We start from the raw sequence: 19,609 nt of genomic DNA on the forward strand, positions 1-19,609 counted from the left end.
TGGCGCTGGAAAAGAAAATGAAAAAAGAGCGTGATTGCACATGCATATATACACGCACACATAAATACAACAACTTTAGAGAGAAGGATCAAAAATAAACACAAAGCCACCACAATGGTAACAACAACAACAAAAATGAGTGGCAGCAGCAATAAACAGAAAAAAAAAAAAAAGAGAAAGAAAAGAAAAAAGCACACATATCGTCAGTCCCTCTTACGTCTTCAGAATACATCCCCTTTCCCTTCCCTCATCCAAGCGAAAGACAAATCAAATGTGCCTCATTGCATCCACGTAAAAAAAAGGAAAAAACATGCGATCCTCCCATGAACGGTCTAATGAAGTTCGCTCCCCATGAAATGCCACAAAGAACATGTAAAAAAAAAAAACGCCGAAGTGGAAACAAACCCCCCTTACGCACACACTACTATAAATTAGACAAAACTTCCACAAATATCTAAAAAAACACGCAAGATGCACATGGCCCCACCTTAAACCGTGAGTGACTTAACGCCACTGTCATCTCCTTCCGCAACAATGACATCCTCAATTTGCAGAGTGGAGGCATTGGAAGTGGTATTCACCGACGCCGCATCCCCCTGAATTATTCCCGCCTCGCTTTCTCGCATTAAAAACTCCACCCACAATTCCGCAATACTTGGCGATGTGCCACTGTCACCACCTTCCTGTCTCGCTCCACGGCCAGGACCTCCCCAGACAGTTTTCACAAGGCCTCCAATAAGTCCACCACCTTTTCTCTGATGGCCGGGCTTTGGATTGCTAGGACCGGGCAACAGACCCGCCTTTTCTTGCATCTCCTCGTCCCAGTTCAGCAGGCCACTTAAAACCTTCAGCATCTCATCTGCCTCACGTCGCTTACCCACAAATGCATGAATAAAATTCACCGTAAGGTGACTAATGACGCGTTTGTCAATCATGGTCGTCCCATTTAACTGCCGCGCCGTCTCATCCAGTGCCTTTCTAATTTCGGCGTGTTTGCGATGAAGGGAAGTAATTTCCGCATTCTTTGCCGCAATTTCTCGCATGTGGCCCACGGCCAGTGCGTCAATGTCCGCCTGATGGTGGTGTTGTCGCTTCTCAGCCTCCAACAATTGCGTCCGCAGCTGATCAATCTCAATTTGCATGTCGGCTGTCCGCTCTTCCACATCACGTGTTTTGTTCTGTGTGAAGGTATCAAGCACCTGCTGGAGTGTCTCCAAACTACTTTGCGCCTGCGACAATTCCTCCTCCCGATCAAGCAGGTTCCTTCGCAGTGTCTCAACATCCGCCTCCAACGCGTTTAGCTGTTCCTGATGATTTGCCTTTCCATCACTGGAAAGACCTATACGTGTTTCCCATGCCCTTTTTTCCTCCTTGAGGCCATGGAGTTCATTTGTTATAACCGTCAGAGTGTGTTGTGCATCATGGCGCTGCTGCGACTCCGCCTGAAGTTGTTGTTTCATCCTTGCAAGGGACTGATCCCGGATGGAAAGGTCCTCCCGTAAGACTCCAATGGTTTTCCAGGCCTCGCTCACCTGCTGAGAAAGTGTCCCATTCACTCCTCGCGCCTGCTCATAGGTTCGTTCCCACTCCTTCTGCAGCTGCGCTGCTTTTTGATTTTCACTAAAGAGGCGGTTAAACTCACTGACAAGAAGAATGACTTTATCCGAAAAAGACGCCCCAACGCCCTCACGCGGCGGCGGCAAATCTGTGTCTGTGCGCACAAGGCAATCCGTGATGGTGTGTTCCAGCTGCTGCAAAAGCTCCTTTTGTCGCGCACTCGTCGTCTCCAGCTCCTTCTTTCGGGCTTTGAGAGCGCAGACAAGGGAGGCCTCATTTCCCTCCGTTGCATGCCGCGCCTCCTGCAAACTAAACTGCAGCTCCTCCACTTGTGTTTCGGCTACAATCAACTTGTTTGAGAGCGTCTCTGCGTCGGAGTGCGCCTGCTTGAGGCGTTCTTTAAGCTGCTGCACTTCCTCCCACAGCTTCTCCCGTCGCCTTTCTAATTCAATCCCGTGCTGCTGCGCGTCCTGCAATTCGCGTTGGAGTTTTTCAATCGTTTCACGTGTCCTTTGCTCCTCTTGTGACACAAACGCTGCCATGTTTCGCGCGTGTTCTTCGCTTAGCGCCGCCTTCACGCGGTGGACGGCCTCCTCGCCTTCACGTTTGTTCGTCTCCAACTGCGACCGCAACGCGACAATTTCCTTCTCCAAAGAAGATGTCAACTTTTCCAGCTTCTCACGATTCCTCGCGGCGGCCCTTTCCGTTTCCATCCCATTCCCCGGCGCCGCCTCCTCCTGCTGCGTCAACATCTTCCCTCGTTTCTCTTCCTCCTCCCTGTCGTTTTGTCGCTCCTGCTGCCGCTCATTCTCAAGTCGCTGAACCAGTGCCGCCAGTCGCTGCGCCAGCTCCCGGTCGTGAGACAATATCTGCTCTCTTTCCTTCACTGTAACGCGGTGGATGCGCCGCTCTTCTAGTAGCAACGCCGTCATTTGCTCCTTCTCACGCAACATGAGAACTTTTTCCTCTTCCAGCGCCTCAACGCGCCGACGAAGTTCCGCTACTGACGAATCCCCCACCACCAATCCCGATGCAACGTGACTGCTAACATGAGCATCTGAATGAGCAATAGGGACAGACTCCATTGGAGTTTTGTCTTTATTTTGCTTCTCACGCTCAACGCGTTCCAATAAAGCATCGTGTAGCTCCTGCAACGATTCGATCTGCCGCCTCTTTTCCAAGCATTCCTCTTCTCGATCAGCTAACGTTTTTTTCATCTCACCATGCAATAATTTTATAGTGGTGGTCTCATCATCAAATTTCTTTACCTGTTCACGCAGTTCTCGAACTTCACTCTGAAGTTCCTGACAATCCTTTTCGCGCTGCGAAAGTTTTTCTGCAAATTCCTCCTTTAGAGCCTTTTCCGAGCTTATTCCGTGCTGAAGCGTCTCCATTTTTTGTTCATAATATTCCACGGTCTTTTTATGTGATTCCCTCACTTTTTCCTGGTACGCAAGAACCTGTTGTTCAATCTGAAATTTAGCCTCCGACAATCGCCGTACCTGCTGTTCCAATTCCTCAATATATTCCTCCTTGTTGTGCTTCGCCTCGCCACCGTTTTTCGTTTCTGCTGGGGATGTTGTTGCCGCCGCTGTTCCCATTTCAGGTTCCTTATAAGACGTTGATAACGTCTTATCCACAGTTGCGGTAGAAGAAATTCGACTCCGCTCAACACTCTCTTCATGTACGCTGGAGTTGTTAAGACGTGATGGTGGCGTCGTGCTAATATCCGATGGGGCTGCTTGACGAACCGGTGGGGCAGTGTATCCCCCTAATCGTGACGTCGATAAACTGCCGCTATGGTCGTAAATCGAGTCGTTCTTCACTGTTAGGAGCCGAGAACCGTGCGGTGTCGCATGCGACATCGGACGCGGCTCCTCCTGCAGTGGCCTACTTCTTCCCCCGCCGGAAGGTTGTTCCTTCTCATGGGCATCCTCCGACTCCTCATCGAGTGGCTGTGTGATCTCTGCAGCAATGTCCTTGATTTTCCTCTTGACGTCACTCCAGTTACTCCACATGCTGCACTAACTTTTTTGTGTGCGTAACAGTAAAGGTACAATGCACACCTCGCCTTTTTTATGCCCACCAGCAACACTGCCGATTGCTGCTGCCTCTCAAAAGCTCCTGTTTCCTTTTCCTTCTTTTTTTTTGGTATTTTTTTGGGGGGTTACTTGTATACCCTTGGTTTTTTTAAATATATATATATATTGGTGAATATAAATAACAACGGCGGCAAAACACAATTCAACAAAAGAAAAAAGGGCATGAATGTCATCAAAACTGTTTAAAGATGTCATTACTATGAACGTGCGTACATTTGTTTGTTTGTTTGTTTGTTTCTGTGTGTCAGTCTATTATTCACTGAGAGTGAGAGAAAGAGAGTCCCATCCTCCAGTCAAAGCAAATAATGAAGGTACACCTATTCTTCTTCTTCTATTTCTCTATATCATCTCGTATTATTTCGCGCTACGGACGTGAAAAAAAGGAGTCCGAAAGAAGTACACCGCCCCCGTGACGGGTTGACTTTTTCCTGCTCCTGTTAACTTGCGCGAAACTTGCGGGTACTCCGCTTGGGAAGTAGTCATGCGGGGGCGTGACGCGACGCGGGCAGTGTAAAGGTTCATGGTGTATCTTACGGTGAGGCTGCAGGCAGATGGGGCAATGTGTCGCCGCGTGAAGTCCCTGCGGTACGGCTGGGCATCTGTCGTACAGGTGGCCAAATTTTCCACATTTAATACAGAACAATTTCTCCGCGTTATGACGGAGCTGTTCCTTGTCTAACTGACCTCCTACCTGGGCGCCCATCTCATTCCAAGAGAGCCTGGGACACTGCGTAATGTGATGCTTCCCACTGCAGTACGCACATCGCAGGCGGTGTTGATGCAAAGCTGGCCGTTGATTGTGACGGCGCCAAGCATGTGGATTAAAATCCTGCGTTGGGGCAATGTTTGGAATTGAAATAAAGTTTGCATCATCCGTTTTTCTCGTGGCACTTTCAAGAGCATCTGTCACATCATCCACAGTTGTCAACAAAATGTCATCCAGGGCTTTTCGTTCCAAATTGGACTTGTCTGATTCCGTCACTGAATTGTCTTTTGTGATTCCCTTTTTACTTTTCTCCCCTTCAACATAAGAGCCTGCCTCATTGGATATTAACGGAACTCCCCCTGGGCATGTACTCCAGACGTGACCACGCGCCCCACAGTATGCACATCCCAATTCGCCACACTCCTCCCTTCGCACAATGGTGGAATGTCCACCGCCCCACGCTATACTCACTTCACGCTGCGGTGGGAGGCACCGCATGCTGCCATTCTGGAGCAGCGTGTTGTACGTCTCGCAGTCAACAGCGGCCCCACGGCTCACAAAAGACATACGCTCTGCGACATTGTTACAGTATGCTTCTGAAAATTCACTCTCCTCCATTCGAAGAAGAAGATGTTGGACGGCACTCGTGTTGGCTTCGTTCCTTGGATCTGGAAAGTGAATCGCGGTGCATTCCAAGCCACTGCCAAACACTAACTGGGCGACATGAAAGAATGTCTTCTCATCCTTCAAGTTTCCAAGCGTCTCCAAGAGAAGACGGTAGCGGTGACCACGCAGACCGCTTCGTTCTGACACCTGCTCCATGTGCTTTAACAAATCGGCCTGTGGTTCGATAGCGCCATCCACAGGGGATAATGCTGTGGGGATGCTGAGGAGTGGCTCGGCCACCAATTCCAGCGGAGATCCCTCTCGCAACATGTGTTGGGCGGCCATTGGTAAATCCGCAATTTTCGCCCGTGACACTGTGTGTATTTCCTGTGAGACCGTCTGCATGGCCTCCGCAAGCGCAATATCATTCAAAAAATCGTTCATGACCGTAAAGTTGGCGGCTGCGAAGGCAGCCTTGATCTCCTCGTCCGATGCATTGTTGGTGGAGACCTCATACAACGCCAATTCACAGGCATCGTTGAGGGTGACTAATCGAAAATCAAATCTGAACGGTTTCCCAACAAGACGACGGCTTCCTCGCCTTCCCCACTGCGGTTGGTCGAGTGGGGCACCTTCGTTCCCGTCCGGGTGTGGGGTCAATGCACGGTCCACGTCGCTGCAATCAACATTTATCTCACTAACCGCTTTCCTGTCTGGCGTCACCCTCACATCCAATGCAACACGCATTCGGCACTCAGGCCCGATCCATGGATGAGTGACGTCTTCCTGGCCGGTCATTTTACCTCGGCATATTGTACACCCTCCTGCGTTATTATCCTCCGCAACGGCATCCATCGCCAGTCGTGATGATGATGATGAAGAAGAAGACGAAAAAGAGTTCATTACCGTAGATGGCAGAAAAAGTTCCTTGAGCCTCTGCTGCTTCTTCAGGATTGTCTGCACACCAGGTGGAAGTTGATACCCACTGAGATACCCAGAGACGGTGCCGTGAGGCAACAAACACCGCTCCTTGACACTAATAAATCCTCCCTGTAGCAAAGGATAAGGATATGCGCACGGAGGCAAACTCCCATCCACTTCGATTACAATAGGGATACTCCCCGCCACACCCGAGATGCTACTGGAGCGCTGGAGAAACTCTTGGACGTAAGGATTCTTAAAGGCACTCTCTGTAGTTCGCCCAGCTGCATTCCTTTCACGTAAGGCACGTCGTACTCGAACAGACACGCACGGAGGAAGACGACAGAGCACACGGTAAACAGACCTTACAAGATGCAGCCGATGGCAGTTGCGAAGAAACATAAACTCATGAGGTGAACAGGCAATAAGTGAAGTTCCCTTTCGCTGTGCCGTCAACGCATTCAATTGCGACGCCGTGGCATAACGCGATAACGCTGGGTGAATGAGTGGTAAAGCTACACGCGGTATGCCGCTTCCGGGAGGCAGGAGGTCTGTCATCCGACCGAGCAGAGAGTCACTCACATCCGCTGGTTCTACTGCCGGAACGTCCCGTGGCGAGGCAGAGAACAAATGTCGTCCGCTGCTGCACGCGGCCACCTGTGACGCGGCAAAGTACGGGAGGCCAGAGGGTTTGTACACGGCAATGGTCGGCACCGTGTGGCCATCTTCACGCTCAACCCCAAGGCTCCAAGAAGACTGCAGCAGCCGAAGCGGACGCGCCACTCGATGCGACATTTCGTCCTCCTTTTTTTTTTTACTCGATCAGCTTCTTGAGTCTCTAAGGTGCCCACTACCAACTTCTTTTATTTGTTTATGAATTGCACACGCTGGGAGTGGTGTGCATGCTTGCATCCACAGAATGGAACAACAAATAAATATAATAATAGTAATAATAAAAATAATAAAGAAAAAGGCCATAAAAGAGCAGGGTGTAAGGCAACACATTCTTTTTCTTTCCTCTTTTTTTTTTTTTTTTAGCAGGAGGGTGGGCATCCTCACAGTCACCGTTCCGAGAAAGAGAAAGCTGGTCGCCCACGCTGCCACCATCATGTGGGCGCCACGCCCTCAACCTCCTCCCGCGGTGGTGGGACAAGCCAAAAACAGCATCGGTACCCGTCAAATATCAACGGCCGCTGAATGGGAACACGACGATGCTGCACAAGTTTGATGCACTCCTGCGCCGCCGCCGCCCCAACGATACACGCCGTGGCAGCTGGTTCGCCACCACCAAACCGAGCCACTTCCATGCATGCCTTTGCCGTGAGGTCCGTGTCGCAGCGGTATCCTTGCCATGCCTCCTCAATTATCCGCAACAACTCCTTCGAGTCATCTACCCACGTTGCATCCGGCTCTGCGCTGGGATGAAGCAATTGCCCCGGTGATCGCCCAAACTGCTCCTCAAATTGGTGTGCAGCTAAAAGAGCCATGTACAATTCCACAGTGAATCGCTCCTCTTCACTCTCGCATTCGTCAAAATAGTGACAAACACACTGCCATCGCAGTGGTGCGTCCGTGGCCGTCTCATCGAGATCAGGGCCAAATCGCACGAGTTGTAGTGTCCATATATTCTGAACCAAAGCCCGCGTCAGTTCAGAGATTTCGTTCGCATCCACTACGGATGCACTGCTGTCGTAACTGCAGCCACCAATAGCTTCCATCGCGTAGTCGTACACCAATTTGCAATCGTCTCGCAATTTCTTGTCGTAAATGGCACGCAGCTCACCATACCACTGTGTTGTGGTGGTGAAGTCCGGTACATATCCGCAGAATGGTGGCACTCCATCATTTTCTTCCATGAATCGCTTGATTCCATGCAGCACCAGCCAGTAAAGTGGTCTGTGATCATTAACCAATTGTCCATTAAGACACGGTGCATCACTACGAGGGTCCTGCAGAATGTCCTGCACTTTACTAGGCAACAGAGACGGACGGTTAAGAATCACACAACATTTCTCCATAGCCTCCATAAAACCCTCTTGAGGCGGGTGCGGCCTACGAATAAATGCGCCGACGACCCTTCTTACGGCATCATATTCTACCTTGGTGCGTGGCACAAGCCGTGGTGTGCCACGCTCCCGTCGAAGGCGTTGAAGAGCGTGATAGAGAATTGCAATCCATGGAATATGACTATGCAACTCGATATCGTCGCCAAAGAGTGAGTCATCCTCTGGATCATGCGCATCAAACCAATCCTTCAGTCCAGGAAAAGGGTTGAAAATACGAAGGTCCTCCACACATGTTTCACTCTTTGGCTCTGCATGAATAATGAGCCGCTCCTTCTCCTGCACGTGAATGAGGCCCATTAGACCCAGCGTTTGCACGTACAAGAGCGGCGGTGCATTCTGAACCTTCAGGCAGACTGAAAGACGACGAAGCAAAAAGGCAGGTAGTCGTGGTGTCACCAAAATAAGAGAGGGCGGCGGCCATTGCTGGTCCAAGCTGACCGTGCCACGCGCTTGCATGCCAGTCGACAAGAAGTCCTCCACCCACGAGACACATGACTCCACACAAGCCATTCCATTTGACTGCGGATTTAATGCACTGAGATGCTGCAGCAAAGCCTCCGAGAGTGGGCGGTGTGAGATGTAGTCATCGACGGAGAGAAAAAAATTATTCCCGAGTGCCCCATCATCAACGGGGGCATCGTCCACGATGGTGTAGAAGCCAATCCCCGGCAGAATCAAGTTCTTCAGCACCTCCGCCGCCGTTGCCGTGGCGCCCAAAACCACAACATGCGCCTCCGCCAGTGAACGCTGGCCTGCAAGGCTCCACAAACGCAGCTGTCGGTCATACTTCAACCCATTCATCCGTGCGCAAAGGGGCGCCCCAACAGTAACGAGGCAAAGACAAAAAATCCCTTGCTAGTGATGATGATAAACAAAATCAAGAAGAAGCAAAAATAAAAACAGAAAGAAAAAAAAACAACATCCATCACCATGTCCCGTGTTCTTTATTTTTATTTATTATTGTTGTTGTTTTTTCTTGTTGGTGTTCAAAAGGACAGACAACCCCGTCCCCTCCACAGGAAGAAATAAAACATGCAAAATAACGAGAACTGGAGAAAAAAGGAGAAAAGAAAAAAAAAAAAAAAAAAGACAACTCCCGTAGAGATGCAAGAACGACGGAAGGGAAAATAAATACATCCGCAGCGAACTCACAAAATAAAAAAAAAAAAAAAGAGTCCTGGAGACATGAAGGCACTCCACTTTGTGGGTTCCCCTGCCTCCCCTCACGAGTGTCTCCCACTCTCAGTACTATTTCTCCCCTTCCGATGAATGTCACGCCCCAAAGTGTAATCGGTGATGTGTCTTAAATATATATTCTCTCTCTTCTTTTTCTTCTTCTCATTGCTGTTGTTCCTACCGCTGCCGTTGCTTTTATTATTCCCTCTTCTTTCCGTCAGAGCAAGTAAAGAAAAATATTTTCCCTGTTATCCTTCTTTGTTTTTGTTGTTGTTGTTTCTCTTTTTTTTTTTTTTTTTCCTTCTCGTTGCATGCATCGCGCTGCCTACATCAACTTGGGCATTTCATCCTTCTTCCACCGGTGTCGACTCGCACTGGACGCCCGCGAGTATGCCCTCGACCCCTCAGGCGGCAAGCAAATAATGTTGTTGTCATTCTGCGTGTAGTACTGTTGACGCTGAATGAGTGAGTACTTTCTTGTGCTCTGCCCGCGATGGACAAAAAGACGACCCAGCACAAGTGTGGGCGGAATGGCTCCCGGCAGAGTGGGGTGATTAATCGGTTGCAGCTTCCTCTTAAGATCATAAAGTCTAACAGCCTCATCAATTTTGCCAACAACAGCACCTGGAATAATTCCACGCGCCGCGGCAGCTTCTCGCGGCACACACCACGCAAAGCCCCTTGAAGCACACTCAGAGCATATTGCGCCGTTACCCATGGCCCTGAAGTAAGCATCCGCAATATCGGTGCGGCCACACAACTTGCAACTGATACACTGTGGATGAAAAAACAGCTTTCCGGCAGGAACACGAGTAACAGGGTCAACAGGAGCACCGCACTCTGCACACATCACATAAAGATCCTCTACAGCAAATATGGGTCCTTTATAATTCGAAGAAACACCATTGCGTGTTCGGAACGCCATGTATTCTTCATTGGGTGTCATACTATTCACGGTGCGGAATGGCGCATAATTACCGGCCGAGTAAAACCTGTTTCCCGTAGAAGAATCATAATTCCCCATCTTAAACGATCGGTTTGACGCCTCCCGCGCTCGAAACTCAGATCCTACTCCCTTCTCAAGCAATGACAAAGCCGCTAAAGGTGGAAGCGTTTTGGACATTTGGAGCCGGGTTTCGGTAGCAGTACTCAGAGACTCCGCGTCCCCTTCCTTTGTGGTGCTGCCCCCCTTGCGGCTATGCGGCTTGGGATGAGCAGCTAATAACGTTCCCAATTTTGTATCAATATTCCCTTCAACTTCCACAATTCCCTGCATACCTCGTTCTTCATCGCGTTGTTCCTCTTGAAGTGCTACCTCCAGTTGTTGTTCTTCTGCCTGTTGCTTCTCCTCCTGCTGTTGCGGCGGCGGCGGCACAAAAGCGACTTCTTCCACGGCGGCATCAGCAGCGCCAACGCCGGTCATTTCTTCAACAATTGCCTCTTCCTGTAGTTGCTGTTGTGGCGGAACTGAATGTGGTGAGGGTTGTGGTTCCGCCTCACGTTCCTCTGGATTTGTCGACATGCCGAAGTCTCAGAACCCTCGTAAAAAAAAAAAAATAAGATGGCTCCGTGCTGTCTTGCCTTTGCTTTTCTTTATCGTTGTTGTTGCTCTCTCAAATATCAACAGCCACCAGCACAGAAAGCGTCCTTATTTTTCTTTTTTTTTTTTCCACACACCCTTTCTCCTGCCTCCCTCTATCTCTCTGCTAAGACTGCTTCTTCAACTCCTTCTAACAGGTGTACAAAGTTGTTATTGGCTCGTGTTGGCTTCCCCGGAACTGCAAGCTAAAAAGGCACAGCCAATAAACTCTAAATCCCTCCGATGAATCGTCGAAGCAATCAAACGCAGAAACATAAAAAATAATAATACAAAAAAAAGTAAGAAAAAAAAAAAGAAAGGCAAATTCCACTAGTGTAGTGGTATTGTACGCATACAACATGTCTACATGAAAGGAGAGTATCCTATGGAGAGCCCGTTTTTTATTCATGTCTCTTCTTCTTCTTCTTTTCTTTCACACAAAGACACTCACGCATTCATTTGTGTGTATTTGTGCTTCTCAGTCTCTATCATTTACATCGCGAAGACCGGTGCCGGCCGGCTCAGACAGTGACACTGAGAGCGTCCCTCGAGGGCCACACTCCCCTCACACCCATCACCACCTTCATTGCCTTCAATCTCCTCCTTTTTTTTTTTGTTTCGATTCTCACAGTCTTCTTTTCTTTTTTTTTTTTTGTTGTGTTGCGGTTGTTTGGTGTGGGGTTGACACCTCACTGTTGCCGTGCAATGCACAGGCACTCCTCTTTCCTTTTCCTCCTTTTTATTCATCCTCGACATTTCTCTTCGGCCACCCCATTCCCCACCCGCAACCTCTTTTTTTTTCATTCGTATTTTGGGGCTTCCGTTTCCTGTTGCTCATTTCATCCAGAGACAATTACGAGATTGCCTTGCGAATGGCCTCCTCGAGCTGACGCTCCTGTTCATCGGCTAACATGTTCATGCCGCTATAGTACGGTGAAAGAAGGCGAAATAGCGTCACGTCACCCTTTTCGTCCCCAACCACCAGCACAGCGGCATCCTGTTCCGCAAAGAGAACACACGCAAGCCGGCGCTGATCCAAAAACTGCACAGTGGAACGGGGATGAATGGAGTCCATGATGGTCCACAGCTCCACGTTTCCCTGGGCTGTCACGGTGGCAAAGGCAGTAGAGTTCGTGTAGGACCACGCGATATCCTGCACGGCATTCTGATTCGGACTATCAAACTTCAGTAATTGTGTGGATTGCCCAAGACGATACAGTCGCGAGCTCCAATCCGCCGAACATGTGAGAAAGTATTCATCGCTATAAGGAGACCATCGCACGCGGTAGACAAGTTCCGAGTGCGGCGCGTAGTCCAACTCGTAGTTCTCGGTTTGGCTCTTGTTACATTGATGAACAGAGCCGTCCTCTGTGCCAACAACATATACTGTGCCATCTGCAGGAGATACGTCCATACACATACCGCCACATTGTCGGGAAAAAAGTGCATCCCGTCTGCGTCGCTGCTGCATATCCCCATTACGTTTACCACCATTAGTGCCGTTGTCTGCAACAACAGGCTCAAAGGCAGCGCCACCTTGCCGCTTCAACGTCATGAGATCAGGTGCCACACGTTCGATTGTTTTTCCAACCGCCCACTGGACGACACGTCCGTCACCGGAGATGGACATGAGGAATTCCCCACGCTCTTTACCGCGTGCCACCCACTTCATCTCCCAAACCGCCCCAGTGTGCTGCCCACTCGTCAACGTTGTCTTGATTGCAGGGACATTTGAGTCTTTTTGGATGTCATAAATAAGAATCCCACCCTCCATGTTACCGACAGCAAGAAGACTTGGATGCTCATACGAAAACGCCACCGACGATACTCCCGCCTCCGTGTTCAGCTGAATGACGCGCTCCGGTGCGAGGGGGTTCTTTAACGACCAACAGCACACAATGCCTCCCTGGAATGTGTTTGCAGGTTCCACGCCTAGTGCGTCCTGTCCACGAACTGCACTGTATCCAACGGCAAGAATATCATTTTCCTTGCAGTTCCACGCCATGCAAGTAACGGAGCGATCCCTTGTTTGGGGCGATCGAAAGGTCCACAAACCCTTAATATCTTCTGACATCCTTAGTGGTGGAAGTTCAGACTTCAACAAAGGCGTGGCGGCCACGGCGGGAGCCACATCATTTGGGTCCTGCACCTCTGCCGCCACTGCCATCTCCGCCTCTTCTACATTTGGGTTTTCCTCCTTCTCGGAGGCTCGAGGCACACGGCGTGCCGCAGGGTCCATCGTGATTCCTCGGTATGACAACTGCACCTCCTCCATCGTGTTCTGGACAACAACTCGCTCCATAACACGTAAAGTCGGGAGCAATGAATCGGCAAACATCCACGACAAAATAGAACGATTATTTGAAAGGCTGCTTTGCTCACCAGTTGTTTCCGATGGGACCTCTTTTTCTTGCTCCTCCCCCGTCTCTTCCAATTCGCCATCTTCCTCATCGACTTCTTCTTCCTCGTCCTTCATGACATCTGTATCTTCTGCCAGAAGAGCGGTAAACTGGTCACGCAACAACCACGGCGTCACCTGCAATGCGCCTGCATCCTTCTTTTTCGGAGGGCAAATGGAGCAGTGAATGGATTTCTTGGGCGCAATAAAGGTCCAGGAGCCCTTCTCCTGAAAACGTGTGCCTTCATCAACGCGTTTTGCCTCCACTAACTCCGCATACGCCGCATTGCGATCTTGCACTTCCTGCAGCTCCTCCTTTCGTTCATTGGGTACAATTTCATCTTGATGTGTGTAAAGCATAATGGTTGGAGTCTCACAAAGGACAACAGTCGTTTTATCTTCAAACCACATGTGCCTTTCCTCCCGTGTTAGGACGCGTTTCTTCGGAGCAGAAAAGGCATCCTCAAATTGAAAGGAACCAGCCTGGTATTGCACAGTTTGACCTGGGGCGGAGAACGTACTGGAAGAAAAGACAGACGCGCGGCGGTCGACAGAGACGCTTGTCAGCGAGGAAGAGGCCGTTACAAAGCCGGTCTGTGATGGACTGTACGGGCTTGTGTTCGAGGCAATATTCAACGCATCTATTGAGCTGGCGTTCAGCAATGAAGAATGAAAAATGGAACTACTCTCCAGTGGAAGCAAAAGACTGATGGAACTCATGCCTTGGTGACTCTCGCGGGGAACACCATTAGCGTTTGTTCGCCTCTGCAGCGGCAATGGCGTCCGGTCAACCCCATTGTCAAGAACATGCACTGTCGACTCAAGCTCCTGCCAGACTTCGTTAGAGCGGTGACGCGACTCCGTTTTTGTGCGCCGCGATCGCGAGACGCGACTAATGACTGTGCTGTGCCGTTCCGATGCACGGATTAAAGAGCTCTGCGGGCCTTTTCTTTGTTCCGCATGACTCGACGACTTCTGCATCCCGTGCAGGGAGGAGAGAAAAGAACCGGCTAAACAGAAGCACGCAACAAGAAAAAATAAAGAAAAAAAGTATATAAAAAAGAGAGAAAATCTCCTCTCCCTTTTCTCCTTTTTTAAAATTATTTATTTATTTCTTCTTTGTTTGTCTCCTTGGCTCTTGTGTTCCCTTCACATGCACATACACAAAAGAGAAAAAAAGATTGAATGGCCCTGTCTGCAGCAGGCTTTGAACCCGCGATAGGCCGAAAGGGGGGGAAACAAAAATAACAATAGAAAAAGTGACAGGAGAAAATCGCCGCCCATGACAAAAGTGAAAGAGACATGACGCCCCAAATACAGATATATAATTCATGTGCAAGTCATTATTGTTGCTGCCGTTTTGTAGTCACTCACCCTTTTGTTTTCTTTTTGTCCTCCTCCCTCCACTTGGCGCCCCCTGTGATACGCCCCTCGCATGGAAGGGAAAAAAAAAAAAAAACAAGATACACACACGCGCACACACATGTGGGGCGGCAAAAAAAAAAAAAAAAAAAAAGAGAAGTGTGATGGATATCACATGCGCCCCTCCACAAATTCCCAGACGGGCTCCACGTTGAATGGGTGCCGCGCTGGATCCACAACAGAGGAGACATCTGCAAAGTGTACAGGAACCGGAAAATTGTCAAATGTGAACTTGCCGGATTCATCCAGTGACAGCTGATGCGCAAGGCCATCCCTTCTGCTGTTGTCACCGCCACCAGCAAATTTACTCTTTTTGTGCCCCACCACGACCCTAGCCGAGTTAAGAATAGTGTCAAGACTCTGCAGATCACCCCGACGCGACGTAACAAAGCGGGTAATCTCCGCCTCAAGCAGCTTCCGCACTGCCTTGGCGGAGTAACTCGTCAACTCGTCCCGCTTGGTGCATGCCACCAGCACACGTTGAACACCGTAAAACGCAGATGAGGTAAAGACGGAAAAGATGAGCTCCGCGAGCGCCTGAGCCCCTTCTTGTCGATCATCTTGAATGGTAACGGCGTCCACCACCACGACAACGCTCATTGCCTCCTCAATTGCGGACAAAAGCGAATCACGCAGACGACGGTGACCAGGAAAGTCTACAACAACCTGAGACGCATTCGCCCCATTTGAAAACCTCGACGGCGCAGAAAACGATGACTCCTCCTCCTCCTTGTGACTCGAGAGTTGACGTCGGGTCATGACTGCACGATTAGGCTGCATGCTCGTCCGCGCAGAAACACATTTCTGTGCAACAAGCTGTGCAAAAAGAGCCGTCTTTCCACTTCCGCACAGTCCAATCAACAACAATGTGTGACGGTGCCGCGAGTAGACGCCAATGGCTCCAAAAACATAATGTGAAATAAACCTGGCAATGAAAAGCGCGACAATGACAGTGACAATTCCAAAAAAAAGAAATCTCGCAGTTCCACCGCTCTCCGCATTCGTCTCCCTAATCTCTGGCACTTCTCCAGTCATGAGAGCGCACACCACCACCACCACCACCGCTTTGAAAGCCCCCTCTATCCCTTTTCCACTCGTGCCCACCCAAATACACACACAAAAACTCTCTCTCTCTCTCTCTCTCTCTAGCTATAAATATTTCGCCCTCCACCTTACTGGGCCCAAACACAAGGAAAAGAAACAAAACACAAATCCTTCCTCTCTTCTATTCAATTTTCTTCTGCAACAAAAAGAGAAAGTAAAAAAGAAAAAAGCATTCGGCACCGCCAAGAGGTACTGCAAACAGGAACACACACACACACACACACACACACGGCAAAAGCAACAACAACATCAGCACAACCAAACGCACAGACAACCTTCAAGCACAAGAATCTTCTCATAATTTCAAAGGCTTTCATTTACCTCAAGCAAAAAGATATTCATTTATTAAAAAAAAAAAAACATACATACATACAGCCATACATACATACAGCCATACATACATACATACAGCCATACATACATACACCCATACGTAAAGCCGTACATACATACAGCCATACATACATACAGCCATACATACATACATACAGCCATACATACATACAGCCATACATACATACAGCCATACATACATACATACAGCCATACAGCCATACATACAGCCATACGTAAAGCCGTACATACATACATACAGCCATACATACATACAGCCATACATACATACATACAGCCATACATACATACAGCCATACATACATACAGCCATACATACATACAGCCATACATACATACATACAGCCATACATACATACAGCCATACATACATACATACAGCCATACATACATACAGCCATACATACATACAGCCATACATACATACATACAGCCATACAGCCATACATACAGCCATACATACATACATACATACATACATACAGCCATACAGCCATACATACAGCCATACGTAAAGCCGTACATACATACATACAGCCATACATACAGCCATACATACATACAGCCATACATACATACGTACATACAGCCATACATACATACATACAGCCATACATACAGCCATACATACAGCCATACATACATACAGCCATACATACATACAGCCATACATACATACAGCCATACATACATACATACAGCCATACATACAGCCATACATACAGCCATACATACATACAGCCATACATACATACAGCCATACATACATACATACAGCCATACAGCCATACATACAGCCATACGTAAAGCCGTACATACATACATACAGCCATACATACATACAGCCATACATACAGCCATACATACATACAGCCATACATACATACGTACATACAGCCATACATACAGCCATACATACATACAGCCATACATACATACAGCCATACATACAGCCATACATACATACAGCCATACATACATACGTACATACAGCCATACATACAGCCATACATACATACATACATACATACATACAGCCATACAGCCATACATACAGCCATACGTAAAGCCGTACATACATACATACAGCCATACATACAGCCATACATACATACAGCCATACATACATACGTACATACAGCCATACATACATACAGCCATACATACATACAGCCATACATACATACAGCCATACATACAGCCATACGTAAAGCCGTACATACATACATACAGCCATACATACATACAGCCATACATACATACATACAGCCATACATACAGCCATACATACAGCCATACATACATACAGCCATACATACATACAGCCATACATACATACATACAGCCATACAGCCATACATACAGCCATACGTAAAGCCGTACATACATACATACAGCCATACATACATACAGCCATACATACAGCCATACATACATACAGCCATACATACAGCCATACATACATACATACATACAGCCATACAGCCATACATACAGCCATACGTAAAGCCGTACATACATACATACAGCCATACATACATACAGCCATACATACAGCCATACATACATACAGCCATACATACATACATACATACATACATACAGCCATACATACATACATACAGCCATATATACATACAGCCATACATACAGCCATACATACATACAGCCATACATACATACATACATACATACAGCCATACATACATACAGCCATACATACATACATACATACATACATACAGCCATACATACATACATACAGCCATACATACATACAGCCATACATACAGCCATACATACATACAGCCATACATACATACATACATACATACATACAGCCATACATACATACAGCCATACATATTTTAGAAGAATGAAAATTTGTCACCTTACGCCATAGACACGTTTATGAAACAATACATCTGCGGGAAATAAGCGCACAACCCCAAACAGATAAAAAAAAAAAAAAAAAAACGCCAACGGCAGCACAACAAAAAGGTAAAACATTAAATAACAAGCAAATAGTGAGGGGGGAAAGATGACTCGCGTTTATTTGATATACATATACATACTCTTATGTATATAAAAATACATGAAATTGAGACGAATCTCGCACGGTTTGCGGAAAGAGATGTACGCCTCGGCGTGCAGAGCAGATAAAGAGAAGGCAATAATTCCCACTCACTTCCCACAATAAAAAAAAAAAAAACGCCATTGTAATAGAGACGATGATAAGAGAGAAAGGCCCAAAAGTAAAACAAACAAAAAAAGGGCTTAGAACAAATGGACTCACCGCGCTGGGCAGCACGCCATCGCCTCGGTTATGCCGCCTAGCACAATAAGAAGCCGAAAAAGGATGCCACGGCAGCAAGCATCAGAAGCGGTGCACGCAAAAGCAATGGAATGCCGCCGCCATCCACCCGCGGTCTCGTCCTTTGAAGGCGAGTGGATGTGGAATTCCTGCCAAGCGCCGCGTCATTCCCCTTCCTCGCAGCAAATTTCTTCATCACCTCAGCAACGGCAGCCTTCTTCGCGGCCTCCGCCACCTCCCGGTCCCTCGCTCTTCGTATCTCCTCCTCCCTCTCCCGCTGCCGCAGCAGCGCACTGGCCGTTGCGGCAACGTCTTGTGCCAAGGTCCGCGCCGCTGCCGCCTTCTCTGCTGCTTCCAGGGTTTTCTGCGCCGCCGCTGCCGCCTTCTCAGACTCCGCCTCCGCCTCCTTTGCCTTCTTTACGGCAATTGCAGTATGATTTGCCGCCTTGTCCAAAAGATCCCTTGTTTTGGAATTCTTATCCTTCCTATCGGTCTTAACATGGTTCAGCACCTCGTATGCGGCATCGAGCGTCGCAATCTCTGCTTGTTGTGCAGCCGCCTCTGCAGCCTCGCATTCGGTCACGGCAGCCTCAGCTTCCCTGTTGGCTTCCCTCGCATCTTGTAATGCCTTGCTCAGTGTCACAGCCTCCGCGCCAAGCTTTTTTAAAGCCATCTCTGCTTCTTTCTCAAGCCCAGCTGCCTTCGTCGCACTTAGTTTAGCTTGCACACAATGCTGGTTGGCCTCATCCACCTCCTCCCGCGCCTTAAACATCGCCTTGAATGCCCAGTCAAAAGCCTCTTTCATATTAGTCGGTATCGCCGAAGCATTGACATCCTCAGTGGTATTAGTAGCTGTATCATCCGCCGCACACACGGAATTGGGAAAGCAGCAGCAGAGCGCAAAAAACAGCAGGGCACACAAGAAAGGGCGCATCACCATCACCGCCAGCATCGCAAAAAGTGGACTTGCTTAACACTGTGAGGCCAACCTTTGACGGCATGGGAGAGCAAGGAGAAACACGGCCACTACTCCAAACACACAGCAGCCGCACAGCAGCAGCAGCAGCACACACACACAACATGAGGCTGATGGAGCAGATGAAAGAAGAAAATATACAGAAATAGGCCTGCAGCAAAAAACAAAAAAACCAGAGAACTGCACCCAAAGACCCCAGTGCGCATGCACTCATCCACAAATATGCCTCTACAAAAACAGTCGTATGCGTGTCATGCATACGCGTACTTCTGGGGCGTGTGCCGCGTGAAGAATGTGCGGAACAACACAGAGCACACAGAAGGGCAGC

At 48.5% G+C, this 19,609-nt stretch overlaps 7 protein-coding genes across 7 annotated transcripts, besides 18 other annotated features; all 7 read right to left on the reverse strand.

Annotated features, from left to right (window-relative positions):
• Positions 1–19,609: part of a sequence feature (heterozygous, non-Esmeraldo-like haplotype) that runs on past the window's edge.
• Positions 160–191: a microsatellite.
• On the reverse strand, positions 489–3,575 carry Tc00.1047053504157.70 (hypothetical protein, conserved; the record flags this gene model as incomplete). Its single annotated transcript, XM_808442.1, has 1 exon — positions 489–3,575. One exon carries the CDS (start codon positions 3,573–3,575, stop codon positions 489–491), a length of 3,087 nt encoding a protein of 1,028 aa, XP_813535.1.
• Positions 3,743–3,766: a sequence feature (AT_rich).
• Positions 3,874–3,896: a microsatellite.
• Tc00.1047053504157.80 (hypothetical protein, conserved) lies at positions 4,024–6,687 on the reverse strand (the record flags this gene model as incomplete). The annotated part of the gene is made up of 1 exon (XM_808443.1): positions 4,024–6,687. One exon carries the CDS (start codon positions 6,685–6,687, stop codon positions 4,024–4,026), a length of 2,664 nt encoding a protein of 887 aa, XP_813536.1.
• Positions 6,830–6,857: a microsatellite.
• Positions 6,897–6,928: a sequence feature (T-rich).
• Positions 6,999–8,759, reverse strand: Tc00.1047053504157.90 (hypothetical protein, conserved; the record flags this gene model as incomplete). Its single annotated transcript, XM_808444.1, has 1 exon — positions 6,999–8,759. One exon carries the CDS (start codon positions 8,757–8,759, stop codon positions 6,999–7,001), a length of 1,761 nt encoding a protein of 586 aa, XP_813537.1.
• Positions 8,828–8,877: a sequence feature (A-rich).
• Positions 9,014–9,046: a microsatellite.
• Positions 9,374–9,439: a sequence feature (T-rich).
• On the reverse strand, positions 9,460–10,656 carry Tc00.1047053504157.100 (hypothetical protein, conserved; the record flags this gene model as incomplete). The annotated part of the gene is made up of 1 exon (XM_808445.1): positions 9,460–10,656. One exon carries the CDS (start codon positions 10,654–10,656, stop codon positions 9,460–9,462), a length of 1,197 nt encoding a protein of 398 aa, XP_813538.1.
• Positions 10,982–11,032: a sequence feature (A-rich).
• Positions 11,567–14,092, reverse strand: Tc00.1047053504157.110 (dynein intermediate chain, putative; the record flags this gene model as incomplete). The annotated part of the gene is made up of 1 exon (XM_808446.1): positions 11,567–14,092. The coding sequence occupies one exon, from the start codon at positions 14,090–14,092 to the stop codon at positions 11,567–11,569; it is 2,526 nt and encodes an 841-aa protein (XP_813539.1).
• Positions 14,202–14,225: a sequence feature (AT_rich).
• Positions 14,607–14,632: a microsatellite.
• On the reverse strand, positions 14,645–15,568 carry Tc00.1047053504157.120 (hypothetical protein, conserved; the record flags this gene model as incomplete). Its single annotated transcript, XM_808447.1, has 1 exon — positions 14,645–15,568. One exon carries the CDS (start codon positions 15,566–15,568, stop codon positions 14,645–14,647), a length of 924 nt encoding a protein of 307 aa, XP_813540.1.
• Positions 15,657–15,680: a microsatellite.
• Positions 15,842–15,867: a microsatellite.
• Positions 15,998–16,177: a microsatellite.
• Positions 16,218–16,765: a microsatellite.
• Positions 16,778–17,857: a microsatellite.
• Positions 17,948–17,968: a sequence feature (AT_rich).
• Tc00.1047053504157.130 (surface protein TolT, putative) lies at positions 18,325–19,257 on the reverse strand (the record flags this gene model as incomplete). The annotated part of the gene is made up of 1 exon (XM_808448.1): positions 18,325–19,257. One exon carries the CDS (start codon positions 19,255–19,257, stop codon positions 18,325–18,327), a length of 933 nt encoding a protein of 310 aa, XP_813541.1.

This window comes from Trypanosoma cruzi, genomic scaffold (genome assembly GCF_000209065.1).
Source record: "Trypanosoma cruzi strain CL Brener 1047053516363 genomic scaffold, whole genome shotgun sequence".
NCBI lineage: Eukaryota > Euglenozoa > Kinetoplastea > Trypanosomatida > Trypanosomatidae > Trypanosoma > Trypanosoma cruzi.